The sequence below is a fragment of the Lissotriton helveticus genome, chromosome 5_1 (genome assembly GCF_964261635.1).
Source record: "Lissotriton helveticus chromosome 5_1, aLisHel1.1, whole genome shotgun sequence".
Classification (NCBI taxonomy): domain Eukaryota; kingdom Metazoa; phylum Chordata; class Amphibia; order Caudata; family Salamandridae; genus Lissotriton; species Lissotriton helveticus.
In genome coordinates this window covers 2,041,629,705-2,041,656,978 of record NC_136065.1, presented here as the reverse complement: position 1 = coordinate 2,041,656,978, position 27,274 = coordinate 2,041,629,705, and the positions used below count along the sequence as shown (strand labels likewise).

General features: G+C 48.0%; 1 protein-coding gene across 1 annotated transcript in view; it reads right to left on the bottom strand.

The window, feature by feature from the left end:
* Window positions 1-3,181, bottom strand: part of CYP21A2 (cytochrome P450 family 21 subfamily A member 2) — an 82,686-nt gene extending 79,505 nt beyond the window's left edge. Inside the window, exon 1 of the mRNA XM_078641483.1 lies at window positions 2,906-3,181. Coding sequence (XP_078497609.1) covers window positions 2,906-3,119 — 214 coding nt within the window. The 5' untranslated portion in view covers window positions 3,120-3,181. The remainder of the gene's footprint in view (window positions 1-2,905) is intronic.
* Between the last annotated feature and the right edge of the window lie 24,093 nt (window positions 3,182-27,274).

The following is a 27,274-nucleotide window of genomic DNA, read 5'->3' as shown; positions in this document are numbered from 1 at the left end:
ACTCTGAGCACCCTATGCACCAAGATATGACACGCATTACATGAAAGAAGAAAAGGTTACAGACATGCAGTAGAACACCTATGTGAAAACAACCCACCTTTGTCTAAAACAGTTAGACGGAATTGCAATCTGAAACACAAAACACAACACAAAAGCTCTACTCAACAAAGACACGCCGTTTAGTGGGCTATCTCTTCACTCCTAGAGACACTAGCCACCAAAAGATGGGACACAATCGAAGCCCTAAAGTCTTCCTACACTCAATGCAACAGAAGACTTGAGACAGCACATCTCACATACACCAACCAACACATCACACAGCACAAATATGCCAAACATCTGTCTATGACGTCACTCCAAACAGCACTAACCACCAAGGAGACCACCATTTCAAACGCACTCTACATAACACAAATGTCCAAACAGCCCAGAAACATCAGACAGACAACAAAACCATTCTGCTATCACCTATACTGACCGGAAGAAGGACATACATCCACCTAAAAGAATCCTAGGCAAAGTCCTGGGGACTCCTACACCAAAAACATGCATTCAAGACCAAAGGACGAAAGACTGACACCCAACCATCAACATAGCTAGGTACAGGCTTCCTGCAATGGAACCCAGTGCTTAATGACAACACCATCCAAAAAACAACACCGAAACACATCAACACACCAGCACCCAGGATCCAGGCTGTAAGGATGGAAGCGCAGATCCCAGGCAGAGTCCACTATGCTGCGAGGCCATACAAATTGCAGATCTGCCCTACACAAATGCAAACATGATAATACAATTTGGGGCGGAAGGGGGAATAACAAACATTTCACTAATATTAACTTTACTTCACTCATTCACTTAGAGGGAAAGAGCGTCCGAGGTAAAAAGGGAAGAAACAGACTTTCGTAGTGGTAATAATATGCACTTATTCATTCGCACACCCCAAAAAAACATAGAGCAATAAAATGGAATGATGAGAACAGCAACTTTTGCTGATGGATTGATCGAGCTAATCTAAATCGCTGGAGACATTCCATTCCATTGCACTATGCACTTTGCTCGCTGCGCAAACCCAGACACAAACTAACCATATGTCTTGGCCACTTCCAGAAAGGGACAGACCAATACGAACTAGCAGAGCCCTCCCCTCTGAAGGTCTGCAGTCGGTCTGAGAGGACCCTTTTAGTGGGAAGAGGGTCATGACTGATTTGTATTTGTCAATAGCTCTATCTTCACAGCAATCATATAAAATACATGGGATGGAATGCCCGCTCCCCTCCAAGTAACCACCAGTGCTCAGTAGTAGTTCAAGTATGCTTTCCATTGGTGTGCTTGCAATTCTACAACAGTGACCTTCATTCAGTCATTCATCGATACAGCAGCATCGACCCGAATGTGTAGGAGCTAAGGACTGGCAGACCCAGCTACACCCCAGCATGCCCTCCTGGGGGCAGAATAACAGCAGGCCTTGCGCTCGAGTGAAGGCTGCAGCTCTAGTGGACATTGACACGTGTATTTTAATATTGCCAAGTTAATTTTAAGGAGTAATTTGCCCAAGATTACAGAGGGTGTCAGTTTAGGAGACAGGGTTGACATCTGGCCTTTTCTACGGGGCCTTTCGGAGATCTCGAACACATGTTGGACCCTGTGAAAGCAGGAGAGATGCTTTCATGTGAGCTGAGCACCATCCGGTTTGTCCCTTGTCTGCTCACTGCTCGGCTTCATCTGAAATAGCGCCTCCATCCCCCTTGCCTGATAAACAGCACTCTGCTCTGGACTATCCTTGGACCCTGAGACTGGAAGAGACTGGAGCTCAGCGCATTGAGCTGGGAATGGAGACCTCAATGCTTGGGCGAGGGGGGTGCATAGAACCTCAGCTGGGCCCCTGCATGCAGCAAGAGTGAGCTCTTTATTTGGAGCAGCCTCAAGGGAGAGAACATGCACTTTTTGTTGTTGTTGTTTTTTTTGCTGCTTTATGTAGCCCGAGCTCGACCCGAAGGTATCAGAGCGCTGTACATGAGCGCAGAGCGCCAGTTGCATTACAGACTTCTAAAGAAAACTCGCATGCACTCTCAAGCATCATATGAAACGACAAGGTTCTGGCATGTGATTTCTCCCCCATCCCCTCCTTGAGTGGACTGCACCCTGAGCTAACATTCAATTCTATGATCATATGAGAGAACATGGAACAGGACCAGCGCCAGCGCCAGCGCCATCTTGGAAATGATTCTGAACTGCTAGTCAGGCATACATAAGAAGGGCTGCATGGCTAATTGTCAGAGGAGGGGGGCTCTACCACGAACCCACCATGGACAGACCCTAGTTGAAGATGCTGAGAGACGACGAAGGCCTTTAGGAGACGGTGTGCACCCACCATGAACCGGTCCTGAGCACAGACCTTCTGTAGCTGTGTCTACCGGAACAGCACCCTGTCACAGACCGAGGGAGGAGGCGAGGGGCATCATTAAAAGTGCCCTCACCTTTAACAGATCCTGATGCAGACCGTAAATGGAGATTATGGCCACCACCTGCGCGCCCACTTTGGACAGACCTTAGAGGGTGACAGAGATTTCCAGTTGAAGTTGTGTGACCACCTTAGACAGACGCATGCCATGGACCTTAGGGGGCGATGACGATGCCCCAGTAAATGTTGTGCGCCCACCTTCCTTAGCTGAGTGTGCGGTGTCAAGAAGAGAATATTGACTGCACCTCTACACTTGGCGAGGAGAAGCCGGGGCAAGACCCACCCATAGAGCTCAACTCTGCACCTGGACTGCTTTGGAGTTACCACTTGGCGGCAGACCATGCATGAGGGTGGACCACTGAACCAGACCTTTAGACCCCTGTTAGACCCTGAACAACCACTGGCGCTGCTTAGTCCAGGAGGCCAAGGATCGCTACTCACCATGTGCTCCAAAGCGCAGCCTGTAGATGGGCCCGTGGCGGCGGGCCAGCTTCATAAAGTGCACGGGCAGGTCATTCCGGGCCAGGTCCAACAGATTCCCCAGCAGGGGGAGGCCCGGAGGAGATGGAAGCCCCCGGTCACCGCTGGGCTTCCAGCAGCGGCCTAGCATGAGGCTCACCAGGACGAAGGCGACCAGCAGCAGGGCAGAGAGCATGGCTACAGAGACATGCCAGGCCCAAGGCTTCTGCACTACATTTTATACTCTTGCTGAGCGTGAAGCAATCTCTGCAGCCTTGGCAGGCTGGGCATGGAGAGAGAGAGGTGGCAGGAGGCAGGGCATCCAAACAAACATCCCTCAAACCAAGAAAAACAGAGCTGGAGGTCAGCCTGACTTCGCTTGGGGAAGGCCTGCGTATGATACAGTGCTATGGAGGCCGGCACGTACCACGTGAGGGCAGAGCGGGGGAGGAAGGGAGAAGCCAAGGCGTGGAAGGGGGTGTGCCAGGGAGCTCCAGCAGGTGTCCGTGGCAGCACCCCGCAGCTCAGTGTTCAAGACTCACCACAGGGTGGGAGTATGGCCGGAGGGGGAATCTGGGTCGTAAAATAATTACAAAGAAAGGAGGGTGCTGGTGGCAGGTAGAGCACACCGGGGACAGCCTGTCTGCTTATGTATCTGTTGCAAACACTCTGAAACCTGAGGTTTCTTTTTGAGCGACTTTGAATTCTAAAGTTATCAATGAACTTGTAGAGACCGAGTCCTTCCTATAAGCATCTTTAGTTGTAACCTGAACTTGTTTTTTAACATACCTATTTATTATTCTTTTAAACTATTGAACACACAGTAATAAAAACACTACGATGCAAACACTTGGAGACCTGTGGGTCGTTTTTGAGCGACTTTTTATTCTAAACATATCAATGAACTTGTAGAAATCGAGTCCTTCCTTTAAGCATCTTTAGTTATTATGTGAACTTGTTTTTTAACATACCTATTTATTATTCTCTTGAAGTATTGAACATAAAGTAGTAAAAACATTACGGTGTGATAGTGATGTGCCTTTAATACTCTTTAAGTGAAAAAGACGTGGCTGTGTCTCCCCCTATATAAATCTCACCTAAGTGCTCCCTGCACAGAATCCACACTTCTGTCTAAATATGTTCTCCTCTCCTGTCTTCACACCTCTCAGGCATTGCATGGCCCTCTTCCTGTTCTAGCTGCCTCCTCCCTCCTCCTCCAGACCCAGGGGTATGAACATATCTATCTGATATTTCCCCTCTCTCTTCTCTGCTGCATTCATGCCCAGGAGGAGTATTTATGTCTTACCCATAACCTCTGACACCTTTACCGTGTTTGTATCCCAGAATTAAACTGTCTCCCATGTTAAGCATCAAGACTTGGACACAACTCTCTGGGAGTGGCCTCTGGACACTCCACATGTGTCTTCCAGAACTGTACACAGCACTCCAGATGTGGCCTCCAAGTATGGGCAAACTACTAAAGATGCGGCCTCCAGACCAGGACACAAAATAACACCTGACCGTAACACACCACTCCAGATGTGTCTTTCAGAACTGTACACAGCACTCCAGATGTGGCCTCCAGATATGGACACACTTCTAAAGATGTGGCCTCCAATCCAGGTCACAGACACAACACCAGACTACGACACAACACTACAGATGTGTCTTTCAGGACGGTACACAGCACTCTTGATGTGGCCTCAATGTATGGGCAAACTACTACAGATGCGGCCTCCAGGCCAGGACACAAAACAACAGTAGACCGTGACAAAACACTGCAGATGTGTCTTTTCAGAACTGTATACAGCACTCTGGATATGCCCTGGGGAATGGGCACATTACTAGAGATGTGGCCTCCAGAGCAGGACACAGCACACAACATCACACTGCAAAACAACACTCTAGATGTGCATTTTAGAACTGTAAATGACACAATATATGTGACCGCCAAGTATGGGCACACTGCAACAAATGCGGCCTCCAGACCAGGACACAAAACACAACACCAAACCGTGACACAGCACTCCAGAAGTGTCTTTCAGAACTGTACACAATTCTCTAGATGCAGCCTTCAGGTTGGGCACACTACTACAGATGTGACGCCCAGACTGAGATACACAAGAAGACCAGGAGACGGCACTCCAGATGTGTCTTTCAGAACTGTACCCAATATTCTAGACGTTGCCTCTAAATATGTACACACTACTATAGAATGGTCTCCAGACCAGGCACAGCACTCCAGAAGTGTATTTCAGAACTATACATGACACTGTAGACGTGGCCTTCATGAATGGGCACACTGCCACAGGTGTGGAGTTCTTAGTCCAGACTTGGAAACAACACCAGTCCAGGACAGAACTCTATGGGCTTTCTAGAGCTGGACAGAACACTCTAGTTGTGGCCTCTAGGTATTGGCACACAGCTACAGACGTGACCTTCAAACCATATACAGAGGTATAAGTAGTTAATACTAACTCTCTTTTTGTGGTAGAGAGGGGAGGAAGTTAGGCTTTTCAGAGATTTGTTGTACTCAAAGAGGCAGTAATTTAGAGACACACTCAAGATTAAATCTGAGACTAATTCTAAAAATAAAGCCAAATGGTATGTAATTTTTAAGACCATGAACACAGTTCTAAGGAACGTACTTTCGGGGTTATGCTTTTTCAAAGTACAGAAAATATATCATTTTTGTGCACAATTACACACCATTGAAAGTCATGAGAAAGAAGTCGAAAAATGCATATAAAATCAGGCATTGCTTTCATAAAGTTCACCTTCTTGTTTTAGGTCGATTTCAGGAACAGGTCCAAAGTTCCAGCAGGATAAATTCGGGAGTTTCCCCGATCATACACAAGCAGAGTGCTGAGGGTCTTGGTAACTGGTGAGCAAAAATGAAGGGGGCCACTTGAAAGAACTCTGCACAGGAGGACTCACAGATAATACCAGTGATTCTCCTTGGAGGGAGGAGGTGGGGCCGGGTGGAGAGCGAACAGGTCAGCCGGACGTGGTGTGTCTTGAGGTCCTCACGGTCAAAAGCAGGCAACTTGGAGAGGCGATCTCTGAACAGCTGGGCCACTCAGGAAGTGGATCACGGGTGCCTTGATGTCCCTCAATGGGTGCTTGCTTCTGGTGCTTTGGAAGACTGGATTGGACTTCTTCTCTGTGATTGCCGTTGTGTCACCTGGGTATTAGTACGCCTCGGCTCCGGTAGATTGTGGTGCCTCCATACTTGGCGGAGAGGCAGATCTGATCCTCTGGAGCTGTTGTACCTTTTCTTGCTTTGGTGCTGCATGGAGGTAATCAGGGAGCAGCATTGAAGAAAGGTGTCTGTTTGCAATTGGTCTTACACCAGGGGCCCCCCTCTCTGGGCCTCTCGGGGATGGTGTGGGTAGGTCTAGGGGAGGGGGACACTTCCTCTTGTGCCAGTTGCAAGGAGATGCATTTTGGCCTTCAATTATTCCTATTGCCTGGCTGCTCATTGAGAGACACTGCAGGACACCCATTGTCATCACTTTACCGTGTGCACAGTTTTAACTCTCAGCCCCCAAGCTATTCTCACACCTTCAGCCCGATATGAGCTGTGAAAGTAGTGCTTGTAGGTGGCAGAGATGGAACTACTCCCCAGAAGTCTGCACAGCAGCTTCTGGAGCCCTGAAGGTGGCAATTATGTAAATTAGAGGGGCCTGGCACATTTTCCTCCGCCCGGGGCCCCACAAATCCTAGAACCGGCCCTAGCGCTTTCTATTTTTCGAGCCGCCATTTGTTGATCAGCACACGACTGTTTTTTCCTCGAGGTCTCTGGCGATCATGCGCTCGTTCCACTCCTCCTCAACAAATTCCGGGGGCTCAGAGCAGAGCACCGTGTACCCTGAAAAAGGTAATAAAATATATAAGCTGCGTAGTTGATGGCCATCTCTTTTTCACGCGGACAGTTCTAAGCTGAATGAGTATGAAGTATGTATTCAATTCATTACTTGTCAGTGGTTGGCTTCATTTCACCTCAATTGCTTACATCCCTGCTGGTCAGCGCCACTTCCTCTACTTGTTTGTGGCCCTCCCCTGGAGCATGACCCAAGTACTTGTGTCCTTCCACTGCTGGCATTATTGGGAGCTATTTTTTCTTTTTGTTAGAACACTCTGCAGAGTGCGTCTTTTGCAGCTGGCTCCATCCGGTATTTATCCTCTGTCCGTCTGCTCTCTCCCACCCCCCAGTGACCATGTTTACTTTTTTCCTCCCACACGTTTTCCATGTTGCCTCTCCTTCCAATGCTAGTGTTAGCCCCCCACCCACCATAACAAAAAAGCACTAAGTGAATACCACTATCCATTTCATGGCACTTTCTTTTTCTTCTCCCCATCAGCCCTCCATCCTTTCCTAGTTTGTGTTCCCACCATAGCCCAACTTGCTCTGCCTCCATTGTCCAAGCTGAAATTGAAACAAGCCCTCTGACAAGGCCACATCATAGAGCTTATTAAAAAAAATGTCACCAATGAAACCCAGGCAGTGCTTAATTTGAGCCGGTGGTTTCCGGTGCTCAACACTGGCACTTAATTGTCAACACCGGCACGTGATACAGTCAATCACTTAGCGGCGCTGTTTGTCTAGCTCCGAAATGAGCACAGAAACAGTTGTGCAATAATTTAATTTACGTTTAAATGAGTAATACCTGCCACCCAAACAATTCTTATAGTTTTGGATGGCATGGAATAGTCTGAATTGTCACTTTTGTAGAAGTGAGATGGTTAGAAGCTGTGCTTGTACTGTACAGGCAGCGCTGGCAGGGGCAAAGGCTAGTGCAAGCTGCAATGGCCTCCTGACGAGGACCCGGCCATCTAATATTTATTTATTTTTTACAAATTAAGCACTGCCATGAGCACTGCAAGACCAGTGTGGAGCGGCTGATTTAAGGCTCTTCGCGGGCGTTAAGTGGCACACATCCAAGATGGCCGCACACCTGTGAGGCTCTGGAAGCCCGGTGAAGACATCCGCAAAATATCCAATCATCTACCTGTTATTATCGACTGATGCTGCCTCCTACATCTTGATGAGGCCCGTCGGACGCACTGGGCAAAAAAACGGAGCTCCTGGTGCGTGATTTGGGCATAGAAGGCGCTTCTTTGCTGCCGGGCTCGAGAACGAACTTCCTTGCTGGAACCCTGCTGGGCTGCTGACTCTACGCGACCACCTCGACTTCCCACGGGGTCCTGGGCTAATCTGGGACTGAGCCGCGTTACCTCTTCGGGGATATCCCCTGCCCGCCTGATTGCTGAGCTGATTGAAGCTGCTTCCTGCCTTCTACATTCCGAGGTGAGCCGTGAACAACCAGCAGATTCCCGTTCCTCGAGACCGGTGAGAGTCGCGTGTAGCCGCTCCAGGCTCCCCCCCCTTAGAAGACTCGGAGTCTTGCTGTGCTGCCATAACTGTGCGTTTGGGACGGGAGCGGCCCGCATTTATCACCCCCGGATTGTGCCCTGACTGTGCCCTGAGATGGTTGGCGGCCCACCTGGAATCTCCCCTTGCAACGCTCAGCAATTATTGAACTTACCCCCAGTGGAGCAATTAACAAAGGTAGACACCGCTGCATTAGGAAGGCAACCGCGGCGTGCCACATTCCCTACTAGCAGCTTGTATCCTGGCGGGACCGTTTGCTGCACACTGAGCGGTCTCCACTTATTTGGCATATTTGGGACTGGCGCCTCTACCTCTTTGCCTCTGACAACCTGTAGCAGGTATCTGGTGCCGCACCTACACATTTTGGGGGAGGGGTTGTGACCTGTGATGCCGTCTATGCCCGCTGAATAGGCCTCTGAACTTGCAAGCACTTACAACCACTTACAAGCTGCGCGTTGCATGCTGGCACCTGATATACATGGTCTAACCCTGTAGGAATTGCGGTCACTGTGGCCCAGGCACCCTCCCCACTCCTTCTTCCCTGTGCATCACCCTGTTGAGAGAACTTGCTCGAGCTTTGGCTGTGGGCCCTACCTACGTGCTGCCATGCCACTCTGGGCATATCTTCTGCATTTACCGAAAACCCTGTGCCCCCTCCGCACGTCTGCTTCGGACTGCTGCTGCATTCCGATATCAAGACTCCAGATGACCTCGCGACTACCGTCCTGTAGACAACTGGTTGCGGCTGGGTGTGATGTGGGGCCCTCCGGAGACATCTCCTATACAGTGTGAATATACATGTGAGGGAGGAACATCAGGTGCTCCTGGACTGCGGCGCTTGCGGCCCTACACCCTGTCTTGGGACTGTGCATCATGGGGAAAACCGACACCCGTCAACCCAGATTGACATTTGAAGCCAAGAAAGCCGCGACGCGCTCCACCTCGGTGGACTCTGAATCGCCAGACATGGATCCTAGCCAATCCTCCTCGCAATCACCTGGCGATCACATCAAGACACTTCTTTTGGCCGACCAGCACAGTTTGACAGACTTATCCGGGAAGATGGGCACAATTATTAATCGCCTGGACTTCCTGGTTCACAAGGTTGACAAGCATGATAAGCAGCTTAAGGAAGCTGAACGTCGCATATCTGAGAATGAGGACACCACGTCTCAATTACAAGTGCAAGTCACGAGCATGGATACTTTGCAAAAAGTCATTGCGGCGAAGAATGAGGACATTGAAGCTCGGAGCCGCCGCAACAATATTAGTTTAGTAGGTATTCCGGAAATTACCAACACCGGACGAATAGAAGACTACGTGGAGCGTCTCCTGAAAAGCTCATTTGGGGGCAGACTCCTTTTCACCTCATTTTGTAGTGGAGCGTGCACGCCGCTCCCTGGGGCCACGTGCTCCACCTGGTGCCACCCCAAGACCCATTATCGCCAGACTATTTAACTTTAGGGACCGAGATACAGCTCTGCAAAAAGCCCGTGAAATAAAACCGTTACAATTCAAGGGCAATTCTTTCTCTGTCTACCCAGATTTCACCCTCGCAGTTTAGGAGGCAAGTGGAAATTTCTCCCCGCAAAGCTGAAGCAATGCCAACATAGAATATGCCCTTTTATATCCTGCAAAGCTCCGAATCTTCCATGAAGGCAAACATAATATCTGTGCAAATTCACAGCAGGTGGATGACTTCTTGAGGATCGTAAAAACACGCAGAGGCGGGACCGCAACTCCAGATCACTCTCTCCTTCTGGCAGCTGATCAGCAACATGATCGTGGCACTCTGATTTCCTGCAGGACAATGATGTGACATATGGACATGAGAACTACATGTTGGGCTCTGGTGCTATCTTCTACAATATCACTGTCCGTGCACTGTTGGAAAGCCTACCGGGCTTGTCGTTTGGTTCTGGTCAGATAAGTGCCCTGTGGGCTTAGATCGTTTTGATCATTAATGTTGCATTTTTGGCTATACGCTTCTTGTACAATTGGTAGATAACTTGGCTATTTCACCGGGCACTCCTTCCCCCACATTACTGGTCTCCCCCTTGGGGGTTGTTATTTTGCTCTCCCCTAAGGGATTGCATTACAGTGATGACGGGTCATGGGAAGGGTTTCATGACCATTTGACGCCCCCCCTTATGGGAGCTCCCCCTTGCATGTTTGTGTTCTGGGTTGGGGTTTTCCTGCACTACATGGTCCTAACCCAGGTTTACTGGGTTTGCGAACATTTACTGACTTTCTGAAACTCATTGGGTGGGGGGTTGTATACCGGCATGATTGAGGTGCCGTTATGGGTGGGGGGTGATTTGAGAATCAATGGCCACCTTTGCTGTGATATTTTTTGTTGGGGGGTGGGTGGGGTTGGGGAGGTTTTTCACTATTCTGTCAAATGCAATGTACAATTCTTGCAATGTGTTTATTTTGGCACAGATGCTGGCAACACTGCTGAATAAACACACCCACTTCAGTTCATTTCTTTTTCCCCCCATTTTTCATGATAACACAACCTAAGCTCCTTAGTATCAAACTTCACACCTGGAATGTCAGGGGACTGCATGACCCTCAAAAAAGGAGGCAGATTTTGGCTTACTTAGATCGCCACCAGGTGCAGATCGCACTGTTCCAGGAGACACACATGGACCCTCGCAAACCATTAAGCTATGGTAATAGATGGGCCTCCGCCCGAGCATTCTCCTCCTACTCCTTATTCTGGTTAAAAAATACACCATTCATATTGGGAGGCACATACAATGACGTGGCCCCAGGGAGCGGTGTGCACGCTCCACTACAAGATGAGGTGAAAAGGAGTCTGCCCCAAATGAGCTTTTCAGGAGACGCTCCACGTAGTCTCACTGTGATAACTCAGGGTGTAACTGCATTATGAGTGGTACTCTGGGCACGCAGCCGGTCACCTTGGCATGTAGCTATGGCCCTAATCAGGATGGCCCTAATCAGGATGAACCCAATTACTTTACTACTCTATGCGGACGCATATTGGACATAGGCTCCATACATGTGCTTTGGGGGGAGACTTCAATACGACCTTGCGCCCAGCGGTAGACTGCTCCGACCCCTTGCCTCACAATTACACTAATACAAGCAAAGCTCTCTCGGGAATAGTGGAAGAATGCGGGCTTGTAGATGCCTGGAGATACACACAGCCAGCTGGGAGAGAGGGTACGTTTTTCACATCAGGTTATGCCACGTGGTCCCGCATTGACTACTGGCTCTGTTCACGGGGCTCCCCGGATTCAATCGGCTACTCACTTTGCCCGCACATATTCTGACCATGCTCCTGTGTGTCTTGAGATAGCTACCCCCAGCTCAGTAGGCACCCCCGTTGTTGGAGGCTAGTACCTGAGACCCTTTTAGACACGGTTTTCCAGGCCGAGCTCGAGGAAGAGATCAAGGATTTTTTAATTCGAAATAAAGGCTCAGTAGATCAGATGGCCACACTCTGGGAGGCCTTTAAAGTCACTGTTCGGGGTATAGGCATGTCCAAGAGTTTTGGGGTACTCCGAGACATCAGAGGGAATCTGCAACGACTGGAGATTGAGATACGGCGCATGGAGACTAACATGTGCGATGATAATTCTGGCCCACATAGAGTTTTGCTCCGCGAAAAACCTACAGACTACATGACCAATGCGGACCGTGAGGTGAAATTCCGAGGCAAAATCGTCATGAGCCACGGTGGCCGTGTGTGACCGTTGCGCCGCGCCCTGCAGGGGTAATTTCCCTGCTGTGCTGGGCATTCCATTGGAACGGGCCTGGTCGTGACGAGCTCAGCTCGTCATGAGCACACGGCCACCGTGGCTCATGGCGAGCTGTGCTCGTCACGAGCACCGGGGCGATGCGCGCGCCCCCACTCCCTCCAGCACTGCGGGGGAATTAGCCCCGCAGGCAAGCAGTTAAAAGAAGTTTTTCTGAAGGCGCATGAGTTGCAAATTCTTCCATCCTCAATGAGGGAGGCCCTTATCAAGTAATTGTTAAAGCCAGCTAAACCAGCTGACCGATGTGAATCTTACAGACCCTTGTCCTTATTGAACACCGACACAAAGATTCTTGCTAAATTGCTAGCTAACCGCTTGTGCCTTCTCCTAGATAAATTAGTTCTTCTGGATCAGGCGGGCTTCATACCAGGTAGAGCTACTTCCCATAACCTTAGAACCTTGCTTTCCATCTTACAGACAGTTGACCCCAAATTAGCACTGGTGGCAGTCTTTTTAGATTCCTATAGGTTTCCTCTCCTGAGTCCAACTGTTGTATACTTCGCCTACAGCGAGAGTCTTGATTAACTGGCACACCTCACCATCCTTCTCCCTGTCCCGTGGCACTCGCCAGGGGTGTCCCCTCTTCCCCCTCCTCTTCGCCTTGGTGAAGGAACCATTGGCAGCAAGGATAAGGCAACATTTCAATCATGTGGGTCTCCGCTGCTTCCTGCACCCTGTCCTCATATCCCTCTATGCAGACGATGTTACCCTCTATATAAAAGACCCTAGCCAAAATTTAAATCCGCTCATGCGTGAATTTGTTAAGTTCGGCAGCTTTTCTGTCATTTAACTGGACTAAATCATACATTTTCTCGCTGACCAGTGCTGCCACTCCCTTTGAGATGGACTACCCTATTGTATGGTGTGATGACGAGGTTAAGAACTTGGGGATCCGGGCTACGGCAGATCGTGAAGAACTTATGTGCTTTAATTATAGTTGTTCCATCGAGCATGTTACCGGCTGTATTACACGTTGGATAGCACTGCCTTTGACTATGGCTGGTCGTATATTTCTTATAAAAATGGTCATACTTCCTAAATTCCTTTACTTATTCCTCAATATTCCCTATGATCCTAGGCAACACTTCTTTAGTACTCTCCGGTCAGAACTGATTAGACTAGTCTGGGGCGGAAAACAGCTTCACATCCAATGGGACACGTTGACACGACCATATGCGCAAGGAGGTTTGGACAATCCAAATCTTGAGTTATATTACATGAGTGCGCAGGCGCACTTCGCTCACTATTGGTTCCATCCCCCCTGCTACACCCCTCATGCCGCCACTGAACATTGGCTTTCGGACCCGATCCCATTGGACGGCCTTATACTCTCCCGAGTAGAGCCCCAGCTGAAAAGTCCTAACTCTCTGGACTGCACAAAAAAAAATTGGGCCCGCATCTTGGAACACACAGCTGCACCTAGCCTGTATTCCCCTCTTCCCCCGCCAACCTACCACCCTGATATGGTGCTACTGCAGGAAGGTATATTTAGGAACATGGCTCGTACTCGGAATATTCGAAACTGGGGGGACCTCTACGTTGGGGGCAAGTTCTGCACTCTTCAACAGTTATGTCATGATCCCCCACCGTCTACCATGGACACTTTTCTGTATGCTCGTCCACGCCATGGTATACCGGCGTGTGGCTCCTCGTTCCCCTCTGAACCAGCCATTTTGACACCTCTACACCAAATCCTGCAGGCAGAATCCGCTTCTCACTTAGTGTCTACGCTTTACCACTCCTTGTATGTAGACAGCGACTACCCACCCTGCACCGCCCGAGATAGATGGGGGGCAGAGTTAGATCAGGAGTTAACCAACGAACAATGGACTTACTGCTGCCAACAGACCAAGCAGGTCTCTTCGAATAGTAGGCTGCATATCATCCATTACAGATTTCTCCAGCGCAATTACTATACTCCAGTTCGGCTACTTAGGTTTAGCCTGTGCAAATCAGATAGATGTGCTAGATGTCGGGCGGAACATGCAGATTTCCTACATCTGGCGTGGACGTGCCCTGGGGTATGTGACTACTGGCACCAAGTTCTCACAGCCCTGGACTCCATGTCTTCCACATCTATCCCCAGATCACCACTCATTAAGCTTCTAGGCTATACTGCACACATTCCTGTTACGTACAGAAAGTTTGTGTCCTTTTGTCTGGTTTTGGCTAAGCGCCGCGTGGTCTGCAGGTGGGGTCGCGGCCGTGCCCCTAAATTTAAGGAGTGGCTGGCCGATATGATCCTTTGGCAAGAAAAACTTTGCACATATGCAGAATTGCTTCCCCGCTCCTCACATCCCCGCGATATGTGGGGCCCGCTGCAGTCATACTTGTTGGAATACCCTGTTGTTGCTGAATCATAAGCCCACACACTTTGTACGTTTTTAAGATTGCCGTTCTCCCATAGATGTGAAGCCTGATGTGTAAGTTTCCTCCAATTATGTTGCTTGCGTCGAAATAAACAGAATGCTTTGCCATCTCTAAACATAGTACTGTTGAACACTTGCACTGGATTTTATTGCTCATTGATATCTATCTACTCTAAATGTTACAGTTCTCCAGGTGATGATTGCATTTTTATAACATTCATGAGGATAATGTACTTTACTGTGTACATTGAAAGATTGCTTGTACCTTACTGACGGCTGTTTAAATAAAAAAAAAATAAAAAAAGAAAAAAAAAGATTTAAGGGTCTGCTTTGCTTTGCCATTACGACATTGCAGTCACAGGGCCTCACTTATGAAAAGTGACGCATCGCTGCGAGAAAACAGCAATCCGTCACTTTTCATTGTACCCTCCTTGTGACAGCAATGATGCGTCATATTTACAGTATGACGCATCATGTCGCAAGGAGTTACAGATACGTCAGTATTTCTGACATATCTGTAGGCACAAAAATGACACATTGCTGGAGTGTGTCACAAAAGTGACGCAACTCCAGCAATGGGTCATTACACATGGGCAAGTCCCATGTGAAATGTGCCTGTATCAGTCTTACGCCTGCCATGAGACAGGCGCAAGATATTGACGCATTTGCGTCCTTGAAGTGACGCAGTGAAATCTTATCAATTTCACTGCGTCACCTCTACGACCCTTTCTTGCATCGGAACGCCCCCCCCTGCATACATTATACCTGGCGCAGGTAAAATGTGGCGCAGGGACTTACAAAGTAACGCATCTAGGTAAATGCGTCATTTTGTAAATATGGTGCAACAAGGCTAATTTTTTACGCCACTGGTGCGTCACAAAAAGTGACGCACCAGCGGCGCAAAAATGACGCAAGGGCTCATAAATAATCCCCACAGTGTTTATTCCCACAGTAGGAGTGGGACATTGCAAGATTGTGACTTCCAGGAGTAACATGATGGCCTTTACTCAGAGGCAACCAGCCAAGCAAAAGTTTTGGAAGCCACTTTTTAAATTAAATACCATTAGCGATTACAAAGTAAACAAAAACAAATCAATCCTGATCATTAAAAACCAGGACGCCTTCCAAGTTTTTTAAATTTAAGTTTTGCAAATTGATATTCCTTTATTAATAAATGTGTGCAGCGGGCGCCTGAAGTCAAGCCAGCCATGTTTGTTTTCTATGTACAGTCTAAAGTAACACCATTTATCATCACCCTTTGAAGGCGGCCCTTTCCATCACAGAACATGCACCTCACGCTGTAAAAATGCCACAGTGGGGTCTATTGAACACAAAGGAAACTGTGCAGCAGGTGAGGTAATGAAGGGCTTCGAGTAGCATCGCTTTCTCTGACAGAGCCCGAGGCACCTGCAGATGTAAAGGACCTTAAGCCGATGTATTCGCTTGGCACTTGCATACCATGGATGGCTAAAACAATTCTGCTTTTGTAAATTCAGAGCAATACCAAAGGGAATGATGGACGGAGTGTTGAACATTGCAAGCACTCACCCCCAGTCAACTGATCTGGGTTTAATCCATCATCATTCTTTAGCCCACTCTGCCACCCCAGTTCAGACATGGCCATATGCAAATCAGTCTGACCTTGTGCCTTATGGGAATAGTCCAGCCCGAACTGCCTAGCCACGTGTTCCCTGAAACAGAAACAAGCATCCTGGGACCGGTTTCTGGCTTATCAGTTGTCATCAGCCAGGCTAGCTTGAATTCAGTGGCAAAGTGAGCAAGGGACCCACGTCTGGGCATACCCTGCCAACGTAGGGTGAACAAAGCAAAACCAAAGGGGATGATGGACGGAGTGTTGAACATTGCAAGCAGTCACCCCCAGTCAACTGATCTGGGTTTAATCCATCATCATTCTTTAGCCCACTCCGCCACCCCAGTTCAGACATGGCCATATGCAAATCAGGCTGACCCTGTGCCTCATGGGAACACTCCAGCCCGAACTGCCAAGCCATGTCTTCCCTGGACCGGAAAGAAGCATCCTGGGACCGGTTTGTGGCTTATCAGATGTGATGGGGTGTTTAAATTACTAAGTGGTGAACTTGGGCATGAATGAGGGGTGAAGAGAGGTACTGGACGTATAAGAGTCCCGCTTTCAGATTGTACAAGTTCCCTAATGTCATACTTGAACCACAGGTCATCACTTGATTTTGCAAAACTAGATTACCAATGATGAGTGACAGTCCTTCTGGCAGCAAGGCAGCACAGCAGTCCTTCTTCTGTAGTATCCAGGAGTGTACTCTAGAGCTGGGTCTGAGTGTACAATATTTATATATGCTGCCCGCTTCGAAGTAGGGGAAGTTTCAACAGAATTCCATTCCCTTTCAAGGGCTTGAAATGTCATGCCCCTCCTGCCGGGCTCCAAGTGGGCTGCAGGCACAATGAACAATTTCTTTGTGTGAAGACGGGGCACAACCTATTCAGCTGCAAGTGGGGCTGTGCCCAGGTCTGCACCCCATCCTGCCAGTTAATGGTTCACCCAGGCACACCTAGTCCCACTATTGTCAAAACATAAGTACAGTGTTTATGTCACCACACGATGCCCTGAACTGTGTTTCTCATGTGCTGCCATGGTCAATCTGCCTTTATATTTGTTTTAAATCTGTGCTTGTATCATGTGCTTATACTTTTTAAGATAATTTGGTTGATAGTAAAGTAAGTAAATTTCTTTATTGTTCGGTTAATTAAAACCATTACAATTTGTGGCATGCTACAGAATTTAAAACAGAATTCTTAAAATATTAGCAAGGAAATAAATAGGAAAAGGAAAAGGAAGGAGTTAAAAGAAAGGTTTACGTTATAAAAGGTTTACGATACAAAGAGTCCGACCAGTCGTAGCAAGATTTGCTGTAAGACAGATTTATCTATCAACAGTGACCTTAAGTCTCGATAGGGGTCCGGCAAGCGGCAGCGTACCTTGTTTTCTCCGTGAAGCTGTCCAGGAACGTTACTAGTCTGCAGATAAGTTGGGCGTCCGCTGAGCATAAGGCCTTGACTATCGCGGACCGGCAGGTACGGACTCCTAGCTCGTTGAGTTTGTCCTTGAGCCAGTGCTGCCGTCCGTAGTGCATAGCTGGACAGATGCAGACTATCTGTGTAAAGTCTTGGTTAACTGCACCGCAGAGATCGCATTCAGTGGGTACTTGTGGTCTCCATCTGGGTTGGTCTAGTCGTGTGGGTAAAGTGCCCAGCCTTAAATGGAGGAACTTACGTTTAAGGTTCAACGAGAATGCCGTGTCTAGATAAGGGGCTGGCGCTGGCTTTGTGTATGATTTAATAGTCATCCAGGCGTGGGACCGGGTACTGAAAATTATTTTGTCGTTGAGGAACGAGTGCTTCTTGGCAGTTCTTTTGACTACCTGGTTAAATGAAGGGGCTGGGAGTTTTGTTTCCCACAATTCACCGAGCTCAGTTTCCCCTAGTGAGAGCTTTAAATATTTTGAGTACTCAGAGTTCGGGCTTGTCTGGATCTCTCCCCAAAGTGCATCATTCATTTTATTCTCCTTGTTCCTCCAGACGTAGTACCAAAATTTGATGGCCTCATATTTTTTCAGTAAGACTTGAGATTGGAGACCAAATTCAAGTCTGACTTGTGCTGGGGAAGAGTTATTCGGTAAGAAGAAGACCCGCTTATAGACTTTAGTTTGTATTTTCTCCAGGAGGGTGGCACTTTTCCCATGGTGCAAAATGCTCCCGTACGCTATTGTAGGCAGTAGTTTGGCTTTCATTACAATTAGCAGGGGGGGACCAGAGGGCCCTTTAGCTCAGCTGCCAAGTTGGTGAAGGCATGCAATAATGCTGCCCCCTTTCTTTCCATGGCTTTGAAGTGCACCATGAAATTTAAATGTTTGTCTAGGTGTACCCCCAGGTATCTATAGTCATTGACGGATTCCAGCTGGTCGTTGTTTATTTGAAAAATTGGCGGATTTTTGCGTCGGTGTGATATGAGCATTGTCTTTGTTTTCTTAATGTTTATGGTTAACAGGTTCCTTTTTGTGTAGGCGGACAAGTCGTCTAACAGACGTTGGAGGCCGATTCTTGTCTGGCTCAGGAGTACCACATCGTCCGCATACGATAAGTGCGTTAGGCGAAGGGTGCCTAACTTGGGAGGATGTGCGTTAACCGTATCTAGACTTTCTACCAAATCGCTCATAAATAAGTTAAATAGGTGTGGGGCCAAGACGCATCCTTGCTTTAGTCCGTCATTGGTGTAGATCTTCCTAGTCAGACGTCGTCCGTTGTCGACTTTTACCTGCATCCTGGTTTCAGTGTAAAGATTAACAATGGGCGAGAGAATTGAGTCCGGTAGGCCCTGGTGCTTTAATTTCGCCCAAAGCATTTGCCTGTTGACACGGTCAAATGCCGCTTAAAAGTCTACAAAACAGGTATGAAGATCGTGGGAGTTCTGTAGGCTTTTCTCAGCAATAAGGTATAGGGCCATGGCGTTCGTTGTTGTACCCATGCCGCGCCGGAAGCCGGTTTGGTTCAATGGTATTTTGCTGTTCGTTTCTGACCATTCAGCCAGGTCCGCAAGTATCAGTGACGCATAATATTTTGATTCTGCGTCGAGGAGAGTAATCAGGCGATAGTTATTTGGATTCTTGCGCTCGCCACCTTTATAGATTGGGGATATAATAGCTCCCCTCCAGCTCTCAGGAATACTGCCTGTGTTGGTTACTGTTCGAAACAGTGAGCTGAATTTGCTAGCCCAATACTGCGGGTCAGTCTTGTAGATGGCTTGCGGAACGCCATTTGGGCCTGGGGCGCTGTCTTGCCTGCTTTTCCCAATTATTTTTAAGATACTTTGTTCGCCATCATGCCTGGGCCATGAAGCTATTGTACCATTTGCCTTTGCACTGGTCCCTTGGTGGACTGAAGTGGTGACTTCCCGCACTGTGTTGTCTGTTGCTTCGAGGGGCAAGATGGTAACTGCACTCTTGTTGTTAATTGAGAATGTGTCCGTTAGATGTTGGGACCATTGGGATTCGGTTATGCAGGCCATGCCTATTGGTTGGGCTGTCCGGTTTACAGAGTTAACTTGCAGCCAGAAGGCCCGCGAGTCGGCTTTCTTGATGTTATGCAATAACTTAGACCAGAACTCATTTTGGAGGGTTTGTTTTTCGGTCCATATTAATTTCTTGTATTGGGTCCTGACCTTGCATACGGCTGTCCAAACACTAGCGTTTTTGGTGTGTCCGCGTGCCTGACGTATGAGTTTTTTCAGGTGTCTCTTTAGAGGTAGTGCTGATCTGTTGAGTTGGTTCCTAAATTTAGCAGAGGATCTTTTTTGTAATTTTTTTTATTACAAGCCGTAGGTAAGAGAAAATACATTGGTACATTAATTTCTTCATAATTAGACATACGTTAGCCAAGAAAAAATTACAAAATCCAAGAGACAACCCTAGACAATAGAATGCCACAACAATAATAATAAGAAAATAACCAGTATTACGTTTCAAAATTTAAACCTATCAATATAATGCAATAATAATATAAAGAAAGAAATATCATTATCATTACCATACTTGAAATAATAACTCCAAAACATATTAGATTACCCAATATATAAACAACTGTTGAGTGGGCAGCATCAAGAATAATATTATTAGATCGTTCATAAAGTGCTAATGCAAAAGTAGGAAGACCAACGCTTGAGGGTACTATTATGTGCAAAATTTGGCCTATATAAAGTGACTAATGCAATAAATTTAGCAGAGGATCACTGTACATTCTTTTTTTGGATCATCCTCCGATGTTATGAACTCAACCGACAGGAGGTCTGCTGAGGTGAGGTAGCCAAGACTAGGGATGGCTGATGTTAGACGGAGTATGTTCCCACGGTTTAGGTGATCTTGCCGACCTTGTTGTTCAAATTCGGGAACAAAAAGAAGTTTCCCTGCTTTGCCATTGGTAAATTGTCACCAAATTTGACAATTTGGCGAAGGTACGTTTGGTTCCAAACCCTAAAACTTTCATGCTGCTAGAATTGCGGTTTCCAAGGGGAGATTGAACACTATGCAGGGGACGCTTGTGTGGTACGATTGGTAGGTTCTCTTTTCGTACTTTACTTATTATTTGCCTCATTACTGGCGGGCACTCTTTTGCATCGAACAAGTTCTCCGGGCGGCGACTACCCCCTGCTTTCCTAATGATTTCCGAGTTGGGACCCTTATAGTCAGTTTGGAAGGTTATTCTAATGAGGTCAAGGTTTTCCCTAGGCGCGACTGTTGCCAAGCGTCTATCGGGGTCAGTGTCCAGACTGGGGATGGTGCTTGAGGATGGGGGTGCTGTGTCGTTAAAGATTGTCATTTCCACGACCTGGCTGTTGGGTCCTTCTTTTCCATGGTTTTCGTTTATTAGTTCTTTCCCAGTTGTTGTGGGATGCTTGCTCCGGTTCTGTCTGCTTATTATCTGTTTAGGGGAAAGATCGGGTTTACCCAATGTGGATTGACTGATTACTAGCGGCTTGTTTGAATGGCCGTCAATAAAGTCATCTTGGTCGATGGGAATATTTGGATCCGTTTGGTCGCGGAGTTCTGAACCCACGGGGAGCCCTTTGCACAGGGCTTTTGCAGGAGTGACCTCCAGTAGGTGGAGTGATTTATTTGGCGAGATTTTGCGCTGTTGCTTATTGGATGGATCTGTTCTCACTGTTCGAGCCTTTGTTTTTGCGAGTGTCATTGGATCCTTGGTTTTTCTGTCTTTGGGTGTCACCATCTGGGTTGAGTCGGTCGTTGTGACACTCTTGTTTTTAACTTTGGCTTGTGTGAAGATAGGGAAGAGTGATGACGTCTGCTTGTGCTCAAGTTTACTACTTGGGTGTTGATTTCTGGTTTTTCTAGCCCTTTTTTTCTGGCGTTTGGTTAATTGTATTCCGTTCTCTGCTTCTGGTGGTTGGAGCGTGGTGACAGGTTTAGCACTGTTCTGTTGAATGGTCAGGGCGATGTCAGATTTTGAAGTAATGCTCGGGTTGGTATGTATGTCGTTACCTTCTGCCGGCTGTTGGTGGGGAACGGTTATGTTTACTGCCTCTAGAATTATAGATTTGCGGGCATTGCTTGTTTGAATTGCGTTGTCGTCAAAGGAGATCAAATCGTCGTTCAGTTGGATGCTGGTGGCAGATGAGTTGGTCTGCTTACATTCCTGCAGAATGTCTTTCAAGATGAGTGGCAAATCCTGGAGTTTTTCCAGTATTGGATGGCAGGTGCAGGAGTGTACTGGCAGACTTGAGCCAATTTGTTCCGTTAAGATGTTAAAGGAGCCAGCCATTTTGTCAAGTTTTTTAGGTCTCGCCTGTCGATGCGCATGCGCATCGAGCTTGCGAGACTATGGGGGCTTAAACAGTCTTTAACCAACTTGCAAGGAATCGTGGCGATTCCTTGCAGTGCCCGTGAAAAAGCGCGTTCACATGCCCCCAGCCGCCTGCCTTGCATGTATTTTCCCTCAGCCTCCCTCCCGCGGGCAGCTTGGCCTCGGGTATTCACCCCAGCGCGACTTCTCCTCCCCCCTAATTACATGCCTGCTGTTTACTTCTTTCACGGCCACTCTCTCGCACATCAAAGGCTGCTCACACACACCATATGCCTGCTCCCCTCCCCCACCCCCCACGCCTCGCAACAGACTTCATTGGAATGCGCTCCATGCATTCTCCCCTCCCTTTCAGGCTCTTTCCCAGCTCCAAGCCGGACCCTCCTTTCTCACCTCCTCTTTCTTTATTTACAGGGAGAACTTGTATTTTTCCCCGAGGCAACCAGTTCTGACACTGCCCGTCCCAGCACACACCAACTTAGAGCTTGACTGGTACTGACGCTGTCACCCCAGCAGACATGCAATCTGCATCAAGCATCCATATGCATCAAACATCCACAAGCAACAGACATCCACAAACATCAGACATCCACAAGCATCACAAGCAGCAGACATCCACAAGCGTCAGGCATCCACAAGCGTCAGGCATCCACAAGCGTCAGACATCCACAAGCATCACAAGCAGCAGACATCCACAAGAAGCAGACATCCACAAGCAACAGACATCCACAAGCATCAGACATCCACAAGCATCACAAGCAGCAGACATCCACAAGCATCAGACATCCACAAGCATCACAAGCAGCAGACATCCACAAGCATCAGACATCCACAAGCATCACAAGCAGCAGACATCCACAAGCATCAGACATCCACAAGCATCAGACATCCATAAGCAACAGACATGGAGAAGTGTAGAAGTGGAGAAGTGGAGAAGTGTGGCTCAGGGGTTAGAGGCAGCAGACCCGGAATCTGAGATCGGTCCTGGACCAGGGTTCAATTCCCCGCCCCGGCGGGTCTTGGGCTAAAAATTCCACGGACTCGATAATTCTCACCCCGGTGCCTCCTCGACTCATGGGTTCACACTCTGCGACTCTGGGCAACAGCTTGCTTAATCTCCACAACGGCCCCTCGCGGCGGGATGCCTGACTTTCACCTTGTGGATACCCTGCTATCTCACAGGGGAATATCAGGAAGGGTTCCCTAAGCAAGCGCCGGGACACCTGCTTTGCGGGTAGCTGTGCGCTATATAAGCTCAACTACATTTACATTTACATTTACATTTACATTTACATCCACAAGCATCAGACATCCACAAGCATCAGACATGCTTAGCATCAGACATCCACAAGCAACAGACATCCACAAGCAACAGACATCCACAAGCATCAGACATCCACAAGCATCAGACATCCACAAGCATCAGACATGCTTAGCATCAGACATCCACAAGCAACAGACATCCACAAGCAACAGACATCCACAAGCATCAGACATCCACAAGCATCAGACATCCATAAGCATCACAAGCATCAGACATCCACAAGCATCAGACATCCACAAGCATCAGACATCCACAAGCAACAGACATCCACAAGCATCAGACATCCACAAGCAACAGACATCCACAAGCAACAGACATCCACAAGCATCACACATCCACAAGCATCACAAGCATCAGACATCCACAAGCATCACAAGCATCAGACATCCACAAGCATCAGACATCCACAAGCATCAGACATCCACAAGCATCACAAGCATCAGACATCCACAAGCATCAGACATCCACAAGCATCAGACATCCACGAGCATCACAAGCAGCAGACATCCACAAGCATCAGGCATCCACAAGCGGCAGGCATCCACAAGCGTCAGACATCCACAAGCATCACAAGCAGCAGACATCCACAAGCAACAGACATCCACAAGCAACAGACAGACATCCACAAGCAACAGACATCCACAAGCAACAGACATCCACAAGCATCACACATCCACAAGCATCACAAGCATTAGACATCCACCAGCATCACAAGCATCAGACATCCACAAGCATCAGACATCCACAAGCATCAGACATCCACAAGCATCACAAGCATCAGACATCCACAAGCATCAGACATCCACAGGCATCAGACATCCACAAGCATCACAAGCAGCAGACATCCACAAGCATCAGGCATCCACAAGCGGCAGGCATCCACAAGCGTCAGACATCCACAAGCATCACAAGCATCAGACATCCACAAGCATCAGACATCCACAAGCATGAGACATCCACAAGCATGAGACATCCACAAGCATCAGACATCCACAAGCATCAGACATCCACAAGCATCAGACATCCACAAGCATCAGACATCCACAAGCATCAGACATGCTCAGCATCAGACATCCACAAGCATCAGACATGCTTAGCATCAGACATCCACAAGCAACAGACATCCACAAGCAACAGACATCCACAAGCATCAGACATCCACAAGCATCAGACATCCACAAGCATCACAAGCATCAGACATCCACAAGCATCAGACATCCACAAGCATCACAAGCATCAGACATCCACAAGCATCAGACATCCACAAGCATCAGACATCCACAAGCAACAGACATCCACAAGCATCAGACATCCACAAGCAACAGACATCCACAAGCAACAGACATCCACAAGCATCACACATCCACAAGCATCACAAGCATCAGACATCCACAAGCATCACAAGCATCAGACATCCACAAGCATCAGACATCCACAAGCATCAGACATCCACAAGCATCACAAGCAGCAGACATCCACAAGCGTCAGGCATCCACAAGCGTCAGGCATCCACAAGCGTCAGACATCCACAAGCATCACAAGCAGCAGACATCCACAAGCAGCAGACATCCACAAGCAACAGACATCCACAAGCATCAGACATCCACAAGCATCACAAGCAGCAGACATCCACAAGCATCAGACATCCACAAGCATCACAAGCAGCAGACATCCACAAGCATCAGACATCCACAAGCATCACAAGCAGCAGACATCCACAAGCATCAGACATCCACAAGCATCAGACATCCACAAGCAACAGACATCCACAAGCATCAGACATCCACAAGCATCAGACATCCACAAGCATCAGACATGCTTAGCATCAGACATCCACAAGCATCAGACATGCTTAGCATCAGACATCCACAAGCAACAGACATCCACAAGCAACAGACATCCACAAGCATCAGACATCCACAAGCATCAGACATCCACAAGCATCACAAGCATCAGACATCCACAAGCATCAGACATCCACAAGCATCAGACATCCACAAGCAACAGACATCCACAAGCATCAGACATCCACAAGCAACAGACATCCACAAGCAACAGACATCCACAAGCATCACACATCCACAAGCATCACAAGCATCAGACATCCACAAGCATCACAAGCATCAGACATCCACAAGCATCAGACATCCACAAGCATCAGACATCCACAAGCATCACAAGCATCAGACATCCACAAGCATCAGACATCCACAAGCATCAGACATCCACGAGCATCACAAGCAGCAGACATCCACAAGCATCAGGCATCCACAAGCGGCAGGCATCCACAAGCGTCAGACATCCACAAGCATCACAAGCAGCAGACATCCACAAGCAACAGACATCCACAAGCAACAGACATCCACAAGCAACAGACATCCACAAGCAACAGACATCCACAAGCATCACACATCCACAAGCATCACAAGCATCAGACATCCACAAGCATCACAAGCATCAGACATCCACAAGCATCAGACATCCACAAGCATCAGACATCCACAAGCATCACAAGCATCAGACATCCACAAGCATCAGACATCCACAAGCATCAGACATCCACAAGCATCACAAGCAGCAGACATCCACAAGCATCAGGCATCCACAAGCGGCAGGCATCCACAAGCGTCAGACATCAACAAGCATCACAAGCATCAGACATCCACAAGCATCAGACATCCACAAGCATCAGACATCCACAAGCATCAGACATCCACAAGCATCAGACATCCACAAGCATCAGACATCCACAAGCATCAGACATCCACAAGCATCAGACATCCACAAGCATCAGACATGCTTAGCATCAGACATCCACAAGCATCAGACATGCTTAGCATCAGACATCCACAAGCAACAGACATCCACAAGCAACAGACATCCACAAGCATCAGACATCCACAAGCATCACAAGCATCAGACATCCACAAGCATCAGACATCCACAAGCATCAGACATCCACAAGCATCAGACATCCACAAGCAACAGACATCCACAAGCAACAGACATCCACAAGCAACAGACATCCACAAGCATCACACATCCACAAGCATCACAAGCATCAGACATCCACAAGCATCACAAGCATCAGACATCCACAAGCATCAGACATCCACAAGCATCACAAGCATCAGACATTCACAAGCATCAGACATCCACAAGCATCAGACATCCACAAGCATCACAAGCAGCAGACATCCACAAGCATCAGGCATCCACAAGCGGCAGGCATCCACAAGCGTCAGACATCCACAAGCATCACAAGCATCAGACATCCACAAGCATCACAAGCATCAGACATCCACAAGCATCAGACATCCACAAGCATCAGACATCCACAAGCATCAGACATCCACAAGCATCAGACATCCACAAGCAACAGACATCCACAAGCAACAGACATCCACAAGCATCACACATCCACAAGCATCACAAGCATCAGACATCCACAAGCATCACAAGCATCAGACATCCACAAGCATCAGACATCCACAAGCATCAGACATCCACAAGCATCACAAGCATCAGACATCCACAAGCATCAGACATCCACAAGCATCAGACATCCACAAGCATCACAAGCAGCAGACATCCACAAGCATCAGGCATCCACAAGCGGCAGGCATCCACAAGCGTCAGACATCCACAAGCATCACAAGCAGCAGACATCCACAAGCGTCACAAGCAGCAGACATCCACAAGCAACAGACATCCACAAGCAACAGACAGACATCCACAAGCAACAGACATCCACAAGCAACAGACAGACATCCACAAGCAACAGACATCCACAAGCAACAGACATCCACAAGCATCACACATCCACAAGCATCACAAGCATCAGACATCCACAAGCATCACAAGCATCAGACATCCACAAGCATCAGACATCCACAAGCATCAGACATCCACAAGCATCACAAGCATCAGACATCCACAAGCATCAGACATCCACAAGCATCAGACATCCACAAGCATCACAAGCAGCAGACATCCACAAGCATCAGGCATCCACAAGCGGCAGGCATCCACAAGCGTCAGACATCCACAAGCATCACAAGCATCAGACATCCACAAGCATCAGACATCCACAAGCATCAGACATCCACAAGC